Source organism: Amblyomma mixtum, chromosome 1 (genome assembly GCF_055824585.1).
Source record: "Amblyomma mixtum isolate Tamu chromosome 1, ASM5582458v1, whole genome shotgun sequence".
In the NCBI taxonomy this organism is placed as follows: Eukaryota; Metazoa; Arthropoda; class Arachnida; order Ixodida; family Ixodidae; genus Amblyomma; species Amblyomma mixtum.
The window spans coordinates 325,957,518-325,978,501 of record NC_143012.1 but is presented as its reverse complement, the minus strand read 5'-3'; the positions used below and the strand labels follow the sequence as shown (position 1 = coordinate 325,978,501).

The window sequence follows — 20,984 nt, the reverse complement described above, 5'->3', positions numbered from 1 at the left end:
TCTGATATTTGTTCACATAAAGGCTCCCAACTAAAACTCCTCTCCTGCCAATAGTACCACTGTAGCTGCCACTTTCTAATCTCCTCACCCTTCTCTAGTTTGAAACTGTTCGTGAGATATGTGCAAATAATTCATACAGATATGTTCTTAATATTTTAATCACGAATTAGTATAGCACCACGTACTCATGCAGGATTGTACTCACAAGTATGTGCAACTACAAAGGTGCGTACACCTATTTATTCATTTACTAATGTACCCGCAGTGCCCTGAACCATGAGCATTTAGAAAAGGAGGGACGGGTTAAGGATGCCCGCATTAAATAAAAAGGCAGATGATGTATAAGCAATAAGTACGCACAACAGAAAAGCAAGTGAACAGAGAGTGAGTATCTAAGTCTTCAGATATATAGAAAAGAAAAGATTAATCGTTTGCCCAAAAATAATTTTGACGCATTGAACGTGCATCCTTAATTTATAAATGACATGCTCTAAGCAGCTAAAGAGATTTTGGGACAACTTATGCTTCGCGCTTAAAAGCTTCAGTAGCTAATGAGGGTCCGCCCTTGCAGAATACCGGCGGCGAAAATTGTTGGAAGCCTTAAGCTGGCTTCTGCAGTTACGGCTTGCTGAATGCAGCAAATACTATACCGGCACTTCAAACTTAGGTCACGACTTCCTTGTCATCACTTAAAAGCCTTGCCCTGGCCGCCATACAATTTTACCTATGGTTTCCAGCAATTTTCTGTACAAGTAAATTTGAATCCTCCTTGCTTATTCAGGACAAGAAATGCGAGAACGTCATAGCTACAAGTAGAAATTTCCAAGACTTGCGCTGCAGTGGTCTTTGTATTCATCTTCTTGGCCACTACCTTTACTGTTTGAAGTTAAAATTAACGAATTTTTACGCGTCAATGCTTCACCTTGGTAACGGGACACGCTCTTGCAGATAACTGAATTATGACCTATTGCCGTAACCTCTGAGCCATTGCGACAGTATCGATTCTGTAGGGTTGTTTTTTTTTTGTGCCCTCGAAAGAAAGGCGTGAATAGACAATTCGGATATGTACACTGCGGACGTAGGTGCGGACAATAGGTGCAAATTTTTGGCACAGTAGGAACCGAAGCAGCAGGTACACACTGATATGAGCTTCGAAGCCTGGATGTAGCTGCTCCAGCTGCCTAAGATTCCAGGAAATGTCACGTCTTAAGGCACAGTGTTTATTCAGGGACGAAGTCACTCAGATTTATCCAGTTCGCATTACCTTTGTCAGGAGAGAAAGTCGTTTTCACATTTGGAGAATAAAAGTGGAAGACGCCCATGTTTGCTTTCTTCAGCGCTTAGTCCAAACACGTTTTAATGTATTCGCATTTGCATTGTTTATTTTCCGCATATATTACAAATTTCTGGAGGCCATTGTAAGCATTTCACAGCAAAAGAAATGCCATAACGGGCATATTCCTCTTGCAACTTGACAGATTAGATGGGTATTTACATGAAATTATGGCTTGCGACCGATTATAAAAATGTAGTCTGTTTGTGACGAATTCGGGATGTATATGGACTAGAAAAGCCATACAGCTGAAATAATTGTGTGTTGTAATAAAAAGCAGCTACCTTTGAACATTCGGCAAAGTATCGAATAAAAGGAGACTAGTATACGGGGCTCTCGCTAGCAATGGAGGGAGCACGTGCTAAGCACATGCTGCAGATACATAATTACGGTTTACATCATTAGTGTGCATCTCACAGCTGTAGAGATAAGAGCTCTGAAATATAGAAGAGGTACAGCATGGGTACAGTATAGATAGGGTAAATCGGCTGCAGCACGCATACAGTATAGCTACAGCAAGTAGGCTACAGCATTGATACTGCAAAGGTACAGTAAATTGGGCAATAAATACGGCAAATCAAGTGCACGACTCGGCTGCATGCAAGTACCGAATAACACATGTTCACAGACCCTACAAGTACTAAGGCGCCGCTTGCTAAGCCTTTCTTTGTAAATGAACGCCACCCTCTTGCGTTCTCGATGGCAGTCACGAGCATGTCGATAACCACTCTGTATTCGTGCAACCACACCTTGCTGTAGTTATTATTCTTTTCTTTTTTCTTTTCGCAAATCGCAGCTTAGAAGCGCCAGTAACTCCCTCTACTATAACAGAAGTACAGACAATGCCTGTGCGCATGCATGCATCGAAGTGCTTAGGAGCGTAGTGCCGATTCAGCGGCAGCGAACGCCGAGCAACAAAGGCCCGCGTGTGAACGGGATGGAGTACGACAAACGCTTTCGCAACATGATTGAATGGTAAGACAACAACATCGAATACCCTGGGAAAAGCAGCATGGAACAAGGGCCGCCTCAGATTGCCGGTTGATCTCCGCTAACCTAACTCTGTCGTTATCTGGCAAGGCCCCTTACCCAATACACCGGAAGGTGTCAGGGACACTGCCGTTGTAAGGGCGGTGAAGTCTAAGCTAGCAGGTCGCCTTGGAAACACTGAGGCCGTGGTTCTACGATGTGGCCAAAGGAACTGCGCTTGGATGCACAGGTCAGAATGGGCCGCATGCATTTAAACTGTTCCGTCAAGGGTCATGAACGCAATGCAAATTGACCGTAGTTCCCACCAGGACCTTGACGGAGTGAAGCTGTCTAGCAATTCGCTGCCTGCCGTGGTGAATGCAACATGCATAATCGTTCGGAGAATTGTTCACCTTCCAAGACAACGATCTACAATTCCATCACCAACAGAATATTCGCCGTCACGCCGAGGGGCAACAATACGCAGGATTACAAAACGCAGAGTCAGGTGCATTGTTTTAAGACGACTGCCTTGTGTTTTAGTAGAGTAGATCTTTAGGCTTCAGCCCTAAAGGAAATGATAGCTGGCAGCGTGAGCAACAAAAGTACGCCCTGTGCACAGCTTCACACATTTTTGCAGCACAAAAACAGAACCGTAGAATGACGAAATGAGTACCTCATCGCTATGTACAGCCCCCGTCAAAAGTATACAGCCCAAGGGATTTATTTCGAGACTGTTTAGCGTGGCTCCCTGGCGCATCAAGGAGTCCAAACCTTGGGAGGATTGAGGACACAACGCCATTCCTTTTTCGAGAGATCACGGTTGCTGAGGATACATAACAAGCCATACATCAGGCCTCACAATAAAACCCCTTGGGCTGTATACTTATGACGAGGGGTGTACGTCATGTGTCTACCCAAAATGCATGACGAATCTTCTCGTACAATTTGTATGCACTATGCCTGCTTAAAGGAACACTGCGGAAAAATTTAAGTCGGCCCAAAACGAAAGACCACACTACGGCATTCTAGTGAAAGAGACCACTCTCACCGAAAATATAGATTTTGTAAGCTAACATAAGATAAAAAAAATAAAATACAGGTGTCGCCATCACCGGCTGATTTTGCAAGTAAACTTTATGCGCCAACGTTTAATTTTACATGCGGATTTCGGAGGCTATGCTACACCACCGTTCACTTCAGAACGGCGGTAACCAGTCTTTGGTATAGACGTCACGAGTTTCAAAAGAACACCGGGCAGATTTTTAATTCAATTTTCTCATCCATAAATTAATCTTCTGCTGCTGGACAAACGTTAACAAGCCCATAAAGTGGCAGATAATCAGTTTTTACTCAGAACAATAATTCGATGGAGTCGTCCTCAGTGTCCTTTTGAACTCCAACTATAGAACTGTTTTACAAATACAGCGCTTTTCCCATGAGCCCAGCTGTCTAAGGAAGGGCTGCACTGCTTTATCTTAGCGCTTACACAAACCTGTTACAGGGACAAAATGCAACAAAGTTTCTCTGAGATTACTCGAATAGCGTCGTTACGGTCAATCGAACCGAGACATTACGCAGTGCGTGTCACGTGTAATTCAGTTTTCTAGGTCTCTTGATTTTTTACATCGTAGTAATGGCTGGTAAGAGGGCAGCCCCAAGACGTTCTGTGCGTTACCGGATACCCCGTTTTGTTTCCAATTGTGGGGCTTTTTCCGAAACACGCTCTCTTTGTTCACTGATGTCAACGCTGCTTCCCTCGTGAATATTATGATGTATTTTTACTGTGCACAGGCAGCTGTGGCCAAAGATTACCAATAACAAGATTAGTAGTTACCACCGACCCTGAAGATGTTGGATGAGGGCAAATTTTCTTCCCTGCCAATACTAGTGACCGAGTTTAGTTTGTCAACCGTAAGCCTATTTTATTAATTCCGTATTGCAATGACATTTTTTGTGCAGTGCTAATGCCATTCGTACTGTTGTTTTCGTCTTTATTCCTCACATGCGCGTTTCGCATAATGACTAGATATTCTGTGTAATTATTTGCAGGTGTTTTGACATATTGGACAGGCCCTGCACACATCTAGAACCTTATCGTAGAAATCAAAAAGATAAACTTTCAGGACCTGCGTGATTGCTGGTGGTGCAGCATTTGAATTCAGCGCGCATGGGAAGTCCCAAAAGCACAAATGCATGTGTAACAACTGCGATACAATGCAACAAAAAATGCAAAAATGCAAGATGAATGCGCTCTTAATTCAAATTGACGGCCACGACGACGAAGCGGCGATGGCTGTCTAAACTTTTGACATTGCTGTGGTATGTGCCGCCACGAAAGGAAATGAGGTGATAGAAAGTGGAATGGAAAAAAGAAAAAAGAGCACACATGCAGAGGACGCATGAATTGCGTGCGCTGACAGCGCGCAGCGGGTCGTCAGCCGGGCGCACACAATGCCAAGCTCATCGAAAACCTGTAGCGTTTCCCTTTCGACAGTGTCCTTTGGGAGCCGGACGCGGGCTGCTTTTCCTGCAAGACTGCCCAACTGGGCAGCCACTTCCTCGAACGCCCTCACCCCTTATGCAACCCCGGAAACGACACCAAAACAGTCCGCTTCTTCTTCTTCATTCCTCTCTCTCTCTCTGCCGATGCTTTGCCGACCGCTTCTCCGTGCCGCCAGCGCAAATATCCCTCTCACTGCAGTCAAAGACACCAGTGCACAGCCAACAAGGGTTGCTGTAGCAGCCTTCTTCGCACGCGGCGTGAGTTCGCCCATAGTGCACTACACGCTGTTTCTTGGAGCGCACCCAGTGTACGCGCGTTGTTTCTTTTCTTTCTTATTATTATCCCCGACTGTTCGCTACCGTTTGCTCGACGCAGGCACTCGTGCCGTTACCGTGTATGCAGAGGACCAGCCTTAAATTGCGGTTGTCCAGGAAAGTGCCCTTCGCCCAAGCGTGTGAAAATTCTTTTCTCTTCGGGGGCCCTATCTGGCTGGTTTGGAAGTTGCAAGAAAACGAAGCGAGTGTTAAACCTTTGCCGAGAGGCAGGGCCAGACAGTTACGCGACTCGCGGAAGTGCCTGGCCGGGGAACGATAGAGGCCACGCTTCTCTTTGAGAGCCGGGTGCCACCCTAGAGAAAGGAACTGTCAAGAGGCGGCGGCGGCCAGGCGCTATTTGCAGTAACCTGGAAACGGTGATGAACCCGCCGGTGGGACGGAGACCGGCAGAGAAAGGTGCTCGCGCGAGTTGGACCGTGTAGAAGATGGAGCAGAACAAATAAAGCGAGGAAATAAGCAATAATTTGTGGGAGGAAACGTTCGTGTGCCACATTTGCATAGCTGCGCAACAAGAATCGTGCTCTTGCTTCGGAAAGCGAAAATGGAGGTAGGCTCGAGGGGCAGGCGCACACAAAGCGCTGCACTCTGCAGCGGCGTTCTTTGAAGGCGTTCAACAGCTTTTTGCGTGTGCTTATTTTTTGCACCTGCGTCCCATCGTTCTATGCTGCTTCTTCAGAAAGCCGCCGTACGGACTCGGCCGTCAGTCCATGCTCGTGATGTACGCTTGCTTCATTCGTCTGTGTAAGAAAGAAGTCTCCCTAAGCGGCAAACTCAGGCTCATGACTGCCCAGAATTTTCATATCTCGTATTTGATACTGAATACAAAACATCCTTTCGAGTTAGCTTCAATTAGTTTTCAAGTGATCAAGGTGCATCATAATTTACAATGGGTGCTTTATTATCCAATACAGTCCATCAGTGAGTCACTAAGTATGCTACACGGGCAGTGGTGTTCGAAAATAAAGCATAATTGGTTCAAATGTCGCCCTGGCCTCACAATATGACAGAACATATTCTGTACTCCTTAAAATACCCAAGAGTTCGGATCTCTGGTGCCGTTTTTCGTTTTCGACTACAAAGAAATCAGTAGTCAAAAACACACTACCGGAGCTGTCATTGGCCTAACATAGCAGTTAGTTTATTTAATGGTTAAGTTTCTTGTCCCTCCGTAGGAGGCTATTTAGCTGAATCCCAGTCATGTTCTCTTTTCGCTGGTATATTAACACGTATAAATATTAAATTTGTCAAAGTAAGAATAAAATAATGCGTCAAGATCATTTGTAATCATACTGTGAATACAAAGCTTTGTTAGCTGGAAAGCCAATCGTGTTTGCGCAAGTAGATTCTCAAACTCAACTGACGTCAATTCTTGCTCGCTGACCTCCCGGTCACTCAGCTATATTCTCTTTATTTCTCTGGTTAACGCAAGACAACGTCGACATCACGTACAGACTCTGAGGCAGCATAACTCGGTCTTATTTTTGCATTTGAAGCCACTTGTAATCCATCTGCTAATGAATAATGCATGAAGCGTTAGTTCATTGCTCCACTAAAAATGTAGCACGGTAAAAAATTTTGTCAAAGCGAAAGAAATAGCTCAGCCAAATGTAGATGTTAGCAAATGAAGACCACACACATTATAAATACTTGTGAGCTATAGCCCGAATAAAAGTGAAGCAACCTTCTACAACCTTCGAGCTACCGCAAGAATAAACCATCAGCGCGTTTGTGCCAAATAATTCGATTAATATGAAAAGACACCGACATGTATGGGTGTTTTTATTACGCAACCATTGTGTTGCCCCGGTAAAAGAGCATGCAAGCTGCAAACTAATATATATCTACCAATACCCTAGGTCACCTCGTAATTGGACATCATTCAGTACTAAGAATGCCACACCCAGTGGACCCCCTTCGTTGGAGCACGACTGGATGTGTCTGTGGGTTAGGGGCACATCCTCCACGGGAGCACGGAGAGCGAATACTTGAAAACTCGCTTCTTTCGAATCCGTCGTTCCTCCCTTTCAGAAAGCCACAGAAGATCAGAGAGAGAGCACCACCCTCTTTTCCTCACCACGAGGTCGTGAATCCGGCTGGTACTCGCACCGGCCGGCCATAACTTGGCTGGCTTACAATTTCCCGCTACTCCGAAGAAGAGTCGCAGAGCAGCAGCAGAAGAGGAGAGGCCCGCTTTAGCATCCGTCTCACGACCCCCGATCGCGTAGCCAGACGCTCCCGGCGCCGTCAATGCATATGTATGCTCGCAGGACGTGAGCGGCGTTGTTCGAAGAACTTTGGGTCACGCTGGCTGGCGAGTGGAGATGTAAAGCATCTCAATGTAAATAAAAGAAGAAGAGAACAGAACGAAGGGCCAAGAAGAAGAGGCTCTACGGGCTGCGCGAATCCACTACGCGCACAGGCCAGCATGGGAACGAACGGTACAACACACACAGCCCGAGAGAGAGGGAGACGACGGAGCTTCCTTGCAGCAGCGCCTCTCCTCACCAGACTAGTTCCCCAGCCCGGGCGCCGTTGCGTCACCTTTGGCCCGCAGAGCGCGCCGCGGTCCGGCCGCGGCATTAATCATTGCGAAAAAGAACGACGTTCATCGCTTCTTTTTCTTTTCCCCGCAAATTGTTTCATCGGGGAAAGAAGAACGCGTGCCACTTACGCCACGCGACCACTACCACTCGGCTCTCAGCTCGCCTCGATCGTGGCTGCCGCGAGCAAAGGGTGTCATCGGCGGATTGCCGGCTTCCCTCGCAGGCTGTGGCCGGTTTCCCGCTCGCGTAAAGTCGAGTTACGGCGCAGCAGCGCTGCTCTCGCTTGCAACACCGCGGCGGCACCATCGTCTCGAGCCGCTCGTACGGCGGCGGCCGCTGCAGCCTCGGAAGAGCCGCGAGCAAGCCGATGAGAATTTGCAGGCGCCCCATCCCGCGCGCTGCACCGACGCTACAATGCGGTCACGGCATTGCTGCCGAAGATCTTGAGGGGTCAGAACATGCCGAGTGGGCTGTTGGAACGAAGGACCGGTACGGCAAACACTTCTGGCTCGGAATTTCTCGATTGCGCAATCAGCTGATGGATCGGTGCGCTGACGCGACTATTGAAGGCTGGCCGGTTTGCTTTTCTCTTCTTTTTTATTGCAATGGCCAGGGTCATGCCCCGCAGGAACAGGTGTACGTCCTCAGTACTTCATAGTCTGCAACGTTTACGCACGAAAGGGAAACGGTGCATTGTCTTCGTGTAGGAGAATGGCTGGCAGTTGCGACCCCGAAGGGGAGAGCCAGTTTCTTTGTGCAGAGTGGTGCCTTACTGAGCGCACTTACGTAAGATTTCATTTTACTTTTCGGTAATAGCGAACATTATCTCGTTATTTAGACGTTCATATCTTCCACTGTGTATTCCTTCTCCCCTCACGTTATGCTGTCCTAAACACATCAGTTCTGGCTACCGCAATATTTGCTTCTTACAAAATAATGTAGTGCAAAATAACTCGTCCCGAAACAGGCAACAATTTACACCCTAACAAAAAGGGGAAATTTTGTCTATACCCATTAAAAGAATAAAGGCTGTTTATGAAAATAAATGGGTGAATTGGTTTATGAAGAAAGGAAATGGCGCACCATATGTCTCACATATCTCGGTGGACACCTGAACGGCGCCGTAAGGGCAAGGAGGAAGGTGGAAGTAAAAGAAGAAAGAGGTGCCGTAGTAGAGGTCTCCAGTATAGTTTCGACCACCTGGGAATCTTTAACGTGCACTGACATTGCAGAGCACACGGGCGACTTTTGCGGTCCGCCTCCATCGAAACGCGGCCGCCGCGATCGGGTTCGAAGATGCAGGAGTAACATTCACAAACAAGAGAAAGTATCATGGTTAAGTGTGAGGTTTTCAAGCGATTACAGTGTAGCCTTCCCTAGCGACCAAAGTCTTCACTTGGCACAACACAGAAAACTTTTATAAGCAGCCCGACGAAGCCAAAAGTGAACTCAGAAAATGAGAAGTAGCGTAGGGAGCACAGATATCAATTGGGGTCCTTTTCAACTTTCACAGCATCTGTTCGTATCTCCTTTTCATTGCGCATCTCAGTTGACGAGATTCCAGAAATAATTCCGGTCTGCTTTTTGTCGATAGTACATATTCACATTTAATGTGAGAGAGTTATTACAGGTTCGTTTAATGCTACTGGCAGCCTCTCTTTGCAGGGAACAGCGTCCACTCCAGATTTGATCTTTTATTATTTTTATCACCTCTGCAGTTTTCCTGTGGTTTTGTATTAATGAGATCGTTTTGAAAGATGTGTGATCAAAATATGTGGAAATAAGCACGCCCTTTCCCCAGTATCTTTCCCAATTTAACATAATCTCTGAGTGGAATCACAAGTTCTTGCTTCCTTAGGATGTTGATGGCAGCATTTAATGAGAAAAGTTCCAGTTTTTTTACCACCTCTTTCTATAGGCCAACCAATTTTTTTTTTTAAAGATGACTCCAGCAAAGCACGGTACCTTAAGAGCGACTAATCATTGAACCGTTGCGGATACACAAGTGTAAGTCATTAACACGGTTTTAATGCACAGCCATGATGACTGCGCGGTTAAAACTGTGACTTTTATACCACTACAAAATACCGAAAGGCTGAGGAGCCCGGAACCTTGTTGTGTAAGTTGCCTTAGAGCTTTAGAAGGCAACTTTGGAATCATTAACCATCCGGATGCTGGAGATGACAGCATGACGCATTATCAACAATGGAAGCAACGATTTTTGTGGGGTTCTCCTAAACACTATTTAGAACGAATGAGGTATGTTTATTTTTTCCCCTTTCACCTCTGGATACGTTCAGAAACAGAAAACACAGGGACCGAATGAAAATATGAAGCGGATATTTTTTTCTGTGCACTGCTTCCTTGTGAAGAAAAAAGAACGTCACATCCGCACTCCCTTGAATTAAATGTAGCAATCTATATGCATGAGTATAACCAACGAAGCCACTTTGAATACATGGTTGTTTAAGCCGATGTCTCTTTTTTTAACTATCGGGAAAAAAATATAGTTACATTTGAAGTGTTGGAGGCAAGAAAGCGTCAGAAAAGTATTACGTAAAGAGAAAAACCTGATATGAAAAACACTTTGGCTTCTTTCGATTCGAGCCGTTCGCAGCCTCCGTTTATTCCGCTATTTTTTTTTCTACGTCCGATATGAGCCAAAAAACGTTACTTTTTCCTCAACTGCTATTTTCCGCGTAAAAAGACATTTACACATCTGGTTTTGCGACGCGGCCAGGAGCTTAAAACGCACCTAGGAGAAATACACGTGTCAGAGCAATTATATAGAAATAAAATCAGAAGTCGGTTGTGCACGAAACGCGCGAAGCTGGAATGCATCCTTGGATGAATGCAAATTCGCGGCTTATCGGAGCTGGTAAAGTCTATCGTCTGGTATCGCTGGCCGCGCGACGGCGAGGGGGCGTAAAGAAAGAAACGCAAAAAGTGGCGTAAACATGAAGCCTCTCCAGCTATAGTGTGACCCAAAACCACTCGTTGCGTGTAAAAGGTGACATGCGGGGAAAAACTAAAGCCGACGTGTCTGCATGTGCTGTGCGTCGTAACGGCGGCCTTGAATGACGAGTGCCGCGGAGTTATCTTAAGACAATCTTCAGCCAAGCGGCGACGACGTGGTCGGTTGCTTCTTGCATAACGGGAAAAGGCTGTTGGCCATAACGGTCTCCGATGCCTCTGCCGCTTCGGAGCCTATCACGGGGAAAAGTTGTTCTCGCTGCGGCTGTTCCATCTTTGCCTTGGTGCTTCACCCATTACACGAAAAACGCCACACGAGGTTGTAATTTCTTTCTTTCTTCTTGTTACCGCAGGTGGCAGTAAACGGCGGTGGATATGAGGGCGAAGAAGTACGGTTTCGAATGCCATATCTAAGGATGCTGTTTCTGAGCTTCCGCATAAGTGTGTATCATTCCCTGTTAAAAGCGGTAGCGGGAGCCCCCAGTTCCTTTTTATGCACACAGTAGCAATGTCTGCAGTCAAAGTGTACTGCGTGCTCAAGACCGCCTCAATATAGCACTGTTTTTCCTGTCAAGAAATGGAGCTTTGATAATGACCAATAACAGTTGTATGAATATGTGAAGTGCTCTTGTACAGCTCATTAAATACGCCACGTTTCTCCAAAACATTCCAACAATGTAAATGTTCCAACGGATGCGGCAAGAGAAAGCTTTTTCTGTCCTTAGACAGTTCAGAAAAAAAAAAAGTTATACTGGCGCTCGCGTTGGGCTCTGTTTTCCGGTCTTACTACGGTTACTTATCATTTCTACAGCAACTTGATTGCTAATATCTTGTTTTTGACGTAAAGATAGTTAGAGAACAGGGCAACACTACCGAATGTGCTTAGGGTCTATTTGTAAAAGCGAGGAAATTTATTCAAATCCAAAATAGAGTAATAAATTCTCCAAGATATTATTCTAATTAAGCCACACTGCGCACATCTTGTACACCCATTTCGCTGTATGGAAAGCTGGAGCACAAAAAAAATGGGTTTACTAATGGTCAGTATTAATTAATGCTTCGAGATTCACGTGCAGACCGCTCTTCTGCGCCTCAGTACAACCGTCCTGCCTGCTTCGGCATTACGTAACCGACTGTATAATAATGAGTATTCTGTAGTATACTAGGTATGCTGCTTTACCATCACGGACTCATCACAGAGCGAACGTAAGTTAGATAAAGACAAGGAGTGTAATGTCTTAAAAATGCTCAAAAGCGATTCGAGCAAATTTTAAACCTCTAATGAACGTTTAAGTAAACTGTCAGTCTAATGCTCGGACTGAATACAAACAAGTGATATTACTGAAAACTTGGTTTGTATAACCACTGGAGCCATTTAATACCACTCAGACATATATTATTTTTGCTCCAAAACTTTGTTTCCGGCAATAAAATGAAAGAAATCGCTCCTGTCACTGCATAATGAGATATGCACAAAAGAAAAACAGCTCCACATTCTGGGCGGTGTTTACCTTTACCCTTCAGGCTATGCTTGCTGCAGTGATCTGCAGAATTTCTGACAGTGTGCTATATAACTCTGATAATAATAAAAAAAGCTTGAGGCAAGTTATTTCCTTTTCCAGCTCGTTCCTCATTAAGACGTAACACGTTTTGAACTACCACGCTTACTGTGCCTTAGCACCATTATTGTTGCTTCAGGTTTGATTGTATTAAGAGGAAAGCAAGGTTAGAACAGTCATGTATATCATACTTCCGATGTCCCGATTTGATGACAAATACGCACATTTCACATGGCAACATGGCATGGGTGGGCGTGGTACTGGGACGGAGCATCATCCAACAGTGAAAAGCGTATTTGTCCCAAATATCGCACAGCAAGAATATACGCGTTTAATACATGTCTGGTTCAGCACACCCCCAGGAATGGTCCAGGTTGTTTAAAACTCTCCAAAAATGTCTCACGTGGTGTAGACATCACAAAAGGCAGATCGTAGTCAAATTCCAAACCAAAATAACCTTTTGACAAGCACGCATGAGATTAATTACACTCCCATGTAAGTATAGGAAGGCACAAATGATCGTAGCGTAATGTGCGCAGATAGTGAAGTTTTTCACTGGGTATTCGATATGCCACGAAAAAGGGCCGCAAAGGGCCGAAAAGTCGCCAAGGGCGGAAATTTCAGTCGCGACACAAACCTTTAAATCACGGCCAGCAAAAATAGAAGGTATATCTATCGAACCATCTACCGAAAGATAACCTAATTTGCTGTTTCCTGACTACTATAAGGCCAAAAGACGGAAGATGTGCACAAAAATCCAGTTACAGTTTTCACCTCGGCCTTGGAATGATCTGAGACAGGTACTTTGGCCAGTGTAATTATTGTTATACTTCTCAGTCTTATCATCTTGTAGGAACATGAACTACAGTGCAGAACTCCTGCCGAATGCTATGCACAGCGCGCCGACCTTACATTTTGTCATGACAAATGTTCGCGGACACGACCGTCTCATGTCGCTTGGTCCACACCGTTCATAATAAGCGCAGCTTGGTATCCTGAGGCTGCACGCACCAAACATACGCCGGGTGCAAATATGTTAGCTAGAGAAGGTAGCAACGGGGTCTTATAACGGCACCCTGCGAGGAAGTTAACGCGGCAAGTACAGGAAGAGGAACCGGCGGTTTGGCGATAGCGATCACGTTCGTCGGGGCCTGGCTACAGCGGACAGCGAAAGGAACGGTGCACGACGTCCACTCACCATGGTTCTTGCGTTGCCGACGACGACGACTGTGCTGTGGGCCACGTCAATCCACAAAGGAAGGGTGGCGAGGACGAGGAGGGAATCAAGTCGACACGTCACAAGCTGTTACTGGTGGTTGCGAAGAAAAGGGCGAGGAGGTGCAGGAAGGTGATGAGAGGAGGTGGAGGAGGGCGAGAGAGAGAGAGAGAAAGTGGGCCGAATGGTGGTGGCGGCGGATTCTATTTCAGTCCGGGCTCGTGGTATGCAAATTAAGCGCCGAACGGTCTCGCAAAATCGCACGCTGGCGGCGACGGCGGCGGCTGCAGCGTCGGTGGTGGCAGGCGACGGACAACACACAAACGCCACCCTGCTGCTGCTGCTGCCGAGAGTCGGGTACGCGCTAAAGGAAGGTTGCCCCAGTCGCAAGTGGGTTTTATACGACCGGTGCTCGCATGACCTAGTGGCCTGCCCAGCTAGTCACGTGGTGTCTAGGAAGACATTCTCGTGGCGAGTGCGCCGGGAGAAAGCAGCCAATGTCCCCAACCTTCCTCCCCGCCCCTGCGGAGACTCCTTTCTCTCTCTGCCCCCCTCTCTCTCTCTCTTTGGACGCGGGAACGCGTACGGGGCGAAAGCGCGCGCACGCGCGTAAAGCACTTCACTTTTTTGCTTCCCTCCCGGCAAACAGAAAGTGATGGCCCATGTTTGCGTACTTCAGTAGCTGAGGATGAGCGCGTAATCCCTGGCGGAAGTTTTTCAGTCTGCGAAAACCGAAAGTGTTATTGCAGAAACGTGATAAGCTTGAGTATCGTATGTTCTCTTGACCAGACTCACCCGTGATATATTGAGCTCCCAAAGTAGAACCACTTAACGTCAGCGGTGTTCCCGTGCGTCTTTCCCTGCTTGCAACCACTTAATTTAATGCACTCGATTTTGTATGCAGAACTTTGGCAATGTTTCGGCTTAGGAGGTGTAGCGACAAGTAAAAACCGTTGTGGAAAGGCGATAAAACGAAACAAAGTACGTTTCACATCGCGGTGTGGTGTTACAATGAGAAAGGTGATCTTTAACTCAGCTCTTTAGCTCAGTTCTACCATCGAACCTTTGTGTGCTCTTTCACCTGGCTCTGTTCTCTGCAAAAGACACTCACTCTGAGGAGACCATAATGCCGTGAATGCGTTCGCATTTAAGGAGCACGCCCTCTCTTTTCTCGATCAGTTAAGTTTGAGAGATCTATCCACCTCAAGTTTTTGTATGAAGCGCATTCTTTGACGCCTTTTTTTTTTTTCGGAACATGGGGGATAACCTGGAAGTCACATTACCTTTTCAACGCTCCGGTAAAATACATCTCCAAACCGTTTCTGCCTATATGTTACGTACTTTTTCTTTTTACAACACGCCTTCGGTCCAGTTCTAGTTTGCAGCAGTCGGTCGTACAGATTTGGATGCCCCTTATCCTGACCTATGCTTCACGTTTACAGGGTTGACTACATGATTAAACCACAAGACAGTTAAAGTTAAACATGCCTTTTCGCTGGTATACGAGGTGTGCCCAGAAGGTAGCTGACCTTTTATTGCTTCATAAGAAACTTTTGCAATCTAGGATGATGGCGCCATATTTATTCCCAAGCTCCTTCCTTGGAGGACCAGCACTGAACACATAAATCTTGCAGCCCGTCGAGACATAAGGCATGGTTCTCTTTTGGGATGGTCACCAGCTGTCGTTTTGTTTTGCCATCTATGTCTATGACGCCGTAAGTCTCTGACCTTTGCAGTTAAGATTAAACTTTGGGATGTGCATTTCGGATGTAGTGGCCGCTGACAGATTTTAGTAAAGGTCAGCTTCACCAAAACATCTGAAAACAATGTGATAAAGTGGTAGGTGCGTCAAGTGACTCCGCCCTAATACGGCGCTAGCGCTTCCCGACACCTTATTTAATGGGAGGATGTCCACTGCGTACGTACATTGCCATTCGAGTGTACAGAAACGAAAGACGTAAGTCATACATGCTAGTAAGGTAACTTTTAGCAGACAGTATGATTAGGACGAAGAATTCGAAGAGCCATATCGTCCAGATTCATCCCCGCAGTTTTGGAAGAAATGCGCATAGGGTTTGATGCCTAACTAGATCTCGCTAGACTTGCTTCAAGCTAATAATGATGAACCAGACTTCTCCAGGAAGCTAAAAACAGGAAAATAGAGGTCGGGTACGGCTAGGGTTAAGGCTGCGGCAACGAGGGCGCGGTGCACCTGGGAGTCTACGTAGGGAGAAGGCGCGGCAGAGAATGAATATGAAGGCGCGATAAAAATACCACCATCGTTTGTTTGTTTTTTTTTTATCAATGAATGGAGTGAGGTTGAGAGGTGAGACGAAATCAAGGCTAGTAGTGAGATAATCTCTCAATCGTGAACCTAGCCCATCTAGCAACCAGCGTCTGATTTATGAGTCACCGTTATAGGGGATGTTGTGGAGGAACGGTGGCTGTCCCATCTCAGCCATGTAATTCTTGTACTTTTTGGGACGAAAAATGGGGTTGGGCATAGGAAATATTTCTCGTGTAAAGGGGGCGGGGGTAGGGGGGTGGGGAGGACCGCCCTCTCATAAACTTGCTCCTGCTTGCAGCCAGCAGCAACTTCAACCTTAAACCTTAGAAGGGAACTAGGGAGAAATTGAAGTTGGCCAGTACTGATACGGGTCGTCATTCTAATCACAAAGAGCACTATCACCGATAACTCAGTTTTTATGAGCTAGAACACCCCAGAAACGAAATACCAGTGTCGCCACCGCCGGCCGATTTCGCAAGTTAAAATGCGTGCGTCAACACCGATATTTCCGCGCGGATCACAGAGGCTATGCTAAACTGGAATTCACTTCAAAACCGTGGCAACCCGTCATTTCAGAATAAGTTCATGGAGTTGTCCTTAGTGTCATTTTAACTTCAAAGAAAAGAGCAAAAACATCGGGAGTTAATACCTAACAACCACATTTGAGTGAGTGCCCTGCCTAGTACTCTTCGAGATCACACCACCTATTGCTTTCCGCAGTTGTTTCTATGAAATAAAACCACAAGCCCAAAACTTAACAAAAACGAATTGTAGCCCTTAAGTCTATAAATTCATCTAAATTGCCGGCCGGTCTCCAAGCCACTGCAATGGTCTCCTCTAGGAGGATACTTGCAAAAGGAAACGCGCTCTGAATGTATGCTATAATATTCTGTAGCTAGTGATTTTACACCCTCTGCAAGGCGTCAGGAAGTACCATTGTGCTCTAGCTGTAACTTCAAAGTAGATATAGACTGCATCGGGCACTGAAAATTCTGAACAAGACTAAATGTGCATACCACCGCCCGCGATCTTAACACGAAGGCTCTAGCACTTCGCTTGGACTGAAATTAGCGCCACACAGCGTTGGCCGCTGGATCGGAGATCATGCAGGGTGGCTGCAGGACAGCCGCTGCGGTCAATCGCCACAAACACACCGTTTAGCATCTTCTCGGAACCAGCGACAGTCTTGAGCATCCAGTTTAAGTTAGCGGGTGTTTGCCTGAGCTTGCCAGTGTTGACTGGATCAAGCACTTCTGCTACACAGTTCCCGCATCTGAGGAAAGCACGTGCAATTTGTGTCAAGCACCATGTAGCATATCCCAACTTCTCATATGTGTGTCATTTTCGCCCTCACACGAAGAAATGTGCGAATTGATATTCGGTCAAACATGCTAATAGAGACGTCATCGATGGCCCTCAAACGAAGACCGCATCAATTCAGGACAGCAGTAATGGCTCTTTACGTGCTGAAGCTATACGCTCAAACAGGGTTTTTCTCGTGTTACTTTTAACATTGCTCTTCGCTGTCTTTTCGACGTACCTAGGTTAGTTTAAGTTCTTACTTTCATTGATTACATTATTCTCAGAAGCGCTAATGCTGTTTCCCACCACCTTCATTCACCGTTGACGAATGCTTACAGCAAGAACTTCTGCATTATACTTTTCCGAACATATAAATTGTCTCTTCCTCAGGATCTTATTTTCAAACATTTTATACACGAATGTGTTGATAAGAAGACGTTGTGAAAAGAAGGAAAATTATCGATTCAAATTTATTAAATCGTTGTGAGACTGCACAGATTGTGCATTTTACGTTTGTCTCTGCAACATCACAACTTTAAGAGTTCGCGGGCTTGTCTCCATTACTCAGCCACGCATTTTCCTTGTGCGACTGGCGGAAGTGCACAATTTGTTTTCTCTTCTTTTATGTTTTTTTTTGCACTTTTTGTAAAATAGTAAAAAACAAAGTTCACTCAGTAGTTCACTGGAGTATTTCATCCCATTTGCCATTTCACTCTGTCGTAGATTAAACCGTCGTTGTACACGCTCATCGCACTTGCTTGCTGATGGTTTTCCCCCTATGGCCACATAAAACACCTGATGGGAAGCACCTGTTATCGACGCATCCAAGTATTCAGCGCACTCCGCCAGAGTTTGTGCCAACTCTGAACGGCTGTTTTCATGCATCCGCTCTCCCCTGCTATCTCTAATCTCAACTGGTAATGTCATCCGCGCAACGTTTGGCAACATGCTCACAAAGTACCACCTGCTGTGTCTACACTTGTAGGTGACGCAGCGCCAGAAACTGCGACCATAACGCCACAACTTGTTATGGCCTCTACCGATAAACGCCTTGTGAAAAGCGATTATTGCGTACCATTTGCAATTACTTAGCGTCACTTCTATTAATAAATGGTGAAGAGCCGAAGCAAAAAGAAAGCGCTGGTTTTGTGAAATTACTTCCCGTGTTTGCTACGTTGTTGTTTGGTATTTAAAGTGACCGCACGGCATACATTTTTTTTTCTCTGCAAAATTATGAGTTTTTAGAAATGCGCAGGCTGTCGCCGCGTAGTAGTGAAATTGCAGCAAAGTTGGCGGAATTTATAACACGTGAACACAATTCTAACTCCAAGCAGTGGTGGTGCTTAACATTTCCTTCCAAGACAAGAGGGGTCCTGAGTCGTGAATGACCACCCGCTGCATAGAAAAATGAGCAGACGCTTTTCATAATATTTTCTTTTAAATTTAGATGGGGTGTTTCAAAAGTTTCAAATGTTTATAAGTACATCAAAACTTGTTGCCTAAGTGAAAATACAGAAGGAGGTCCCAAACTTCATGGCTACACCGGGACCTCCTCTAAGTGCGAACGTGAAAAAAAAATTGAAAAACCACAACAGCAGCAATTGAACAAAAATTCAACTCTTTTTTTTCTATGTAACAGCTTGTTGTCAGATACGATCTGCAGTTATTAGGCTTGAAAAATTGAGTCTATGGTGTAATATCGCAAGAAAATATCGACTGAGATAGTAATAAATCTTGTTGCTGCTGCCGGACGGTGCCTTACAAGCCAAATTCTGACTTGTCGTGATTTATTTATTTATTTATTTATTTATTTATTTATTTATTTATTTATTTATTTTTATGCAAACCAGAATGTTGCCAGAAATTTCCTGTTATTTCTTTTCGCAAGTGAATGTGCTAAAAAGCCATTTTCATCGGCCTTTGCGTGACCGCTAGTTATAACTTATAGTTTGAAGATAGATGAAGTGCATGTAATAGATCAACTGCTGTACGAAAGTACTATGGTTAGCTTGGTCGCTATCATAATTTTAAAAATGAACAAACCGATTTCCACAGTCTATTCCTCATGTAAGAAAGAACGCGGACATTCGGCAAAAAAATATTTCCTACAACATATGTGTTAGACGAATAATAGAACTGGGCGCAAATAATTAGGCATTACATCAGCTACATTCAAGAAATAGATCCAAACTCCCGTTTCGCTTCTAGATAAGTATATTCCACTTATTGGCCCGCACCCTATTTCCAGTTTGTGAATGCAATCGCGAAGGTGGCTTGAAGTCTGCTCCCGAGAAGTTCCTGCACTCGGACCAAGCATATAAAACGTGTCCTGCGCTTTGTGAAGTATGCCTGCACTCACCGACCGACACAGACGCTCAACGTGAAAACCCTAGGAAGATACTGTAGTCAAGAACATTTACCGAAATTACAGTACCCGTTTCTCACAGGATTTTGAAGTTGCCCCGTGATACCGTTACTCTGCCGGCACACTTGCTTAGTGAGCTCATCGTTTTGTTAGAATGTTTTAAGGTACGTGTCCAACGGCGTTTTTTGCATATTAAAGCAAGGATTTGAGTGGCATGTTCTGGACGCTCAAGAACATATACATCTGTCAGATTGTGTTGCTGTCAAAATACTTGGCGCTATGACCACCAGCATCATAAAGACTAAATCGTAAGAAGTTTAGCTTAGAGCAAAGGTATGTAATGCAATGTTGTAACGGGCCAATTTCTTCCTTTTTGACCAAATAATCTTAGTCGAAAAGAGCATTTGGCTTTTGCTTCAACATCACATGCTTTACGCTGTCCCCTTGGCCTAAGAAGGCATTTAGCACGCAGGTGGCGAGGCGCACGACAGCAAGGTTTGTATATATTCTTCATCTGAGTCTCAGCTTGCACTTGCTCTTTTATCTGTTCAGTTTATCGTCTTGGAAATAAAGAAAAAAAAGCAGGACAAGAATGTGTGTGCGTCATTCCTCTCTGAGTGTGAGCTTGCGCGTCCAGGAGCAAATAACTGGCACGTGCTTGATAAGTCGCTGGGGCAGAAACCACCCCCGGGCTGACCTCAGTGCGCTATACGTGCTCCGAAGGCCAATTAATATTAGGGGAATCCCCTAACGTAGGTCAAGTTTCTGTCGCTAAAGCAGTGAAATTACCTATAAGCAGCCTATGGCGGGGCAGCAGAAGTCATATACACCGTATGCCATGTACTGCCTATAGCAATGACCATCGTTTTCAGGAATTTGTCAGAGAAAAATTGCCGACGATTACGTTACTTCCTAATGCGAAATTTGAGCGCAGCTCATCAGCTGTTTCAGCTTTTCGGTAGATTGAGGCAAAGAATTCGAGCAAGTTATGTATTTTCAATTACATACAACTTGTTATTTTTCACACGTATTCCTTCTTCAAGAAACATCCCACTAACAATTCTTGATTGTCATGAAGGAAGCTTTGCGGACGGAGAAATGGATAGATATATGCTCGACTTGCTGCACCAATGCCTTGTTCACAAAGACGAGGTCTATGCAAATATTTGACGAGGTTCTCACAGCCGTGGGAGGCGTGGGAGCTGAAAGCACGATTAAGGTGTTCGCTGTTCCAAGAGGGCAGTTATGCGCCTATTATGCGCCTTCTCTCTGCTTCAGGTGTCCACCGAGATCTGTGAGACATACACTGTCCAGTTCCTTTCCTCAAAAACGAATTTACCAATTTTACCCTCTGCTTTCCAAGCTCCCGCTCCATTGGTTTCGCAGCTTAAAGGGTATTCACTGCTGGTTACAATGGACAACGGCGACGGCGGCGCCGCGAAACGCAGAAACGGGCGCCAAAGCGCTGCGCTCTAAAATATGTCGTTCAAGCATCTAAACCTCGTTGGCTAAAGTTTGCCTTTGAAAACAGCAACACAGGCTTGCCTAATTCGAGAATCGTATAGGTAGCCGGCCAATCTTAACCATGTGTTACAA

General features: G+C 45.4%; 1 protein-coding gene across 1 annotated transcript in view; it reads right to left on the bottom strand.

Annotated features, from left to right (window-relative positions):
- The window catches only part of LOC149372788 (uncharacterized), a 25,573-nt gene extending 11,704 nt beyond the window's left edge, over positions 1-13,869 (bottom strand). Inside the window, exon 1 of the mRNA XM_089587406.1 lies at positions 13,417-13,869. Coding sequence (XP_089443532.1) covers positions 13,417-13,419 — 3 coding nt within the window. The 5' untranslated portion in view covers positions 13,420-13,869. The remainder of the gene's footprint in view (positions 1-13,416) is intronic.
- Positions 13,870-20,984: the final 7,115 nt, after the last annotated feature.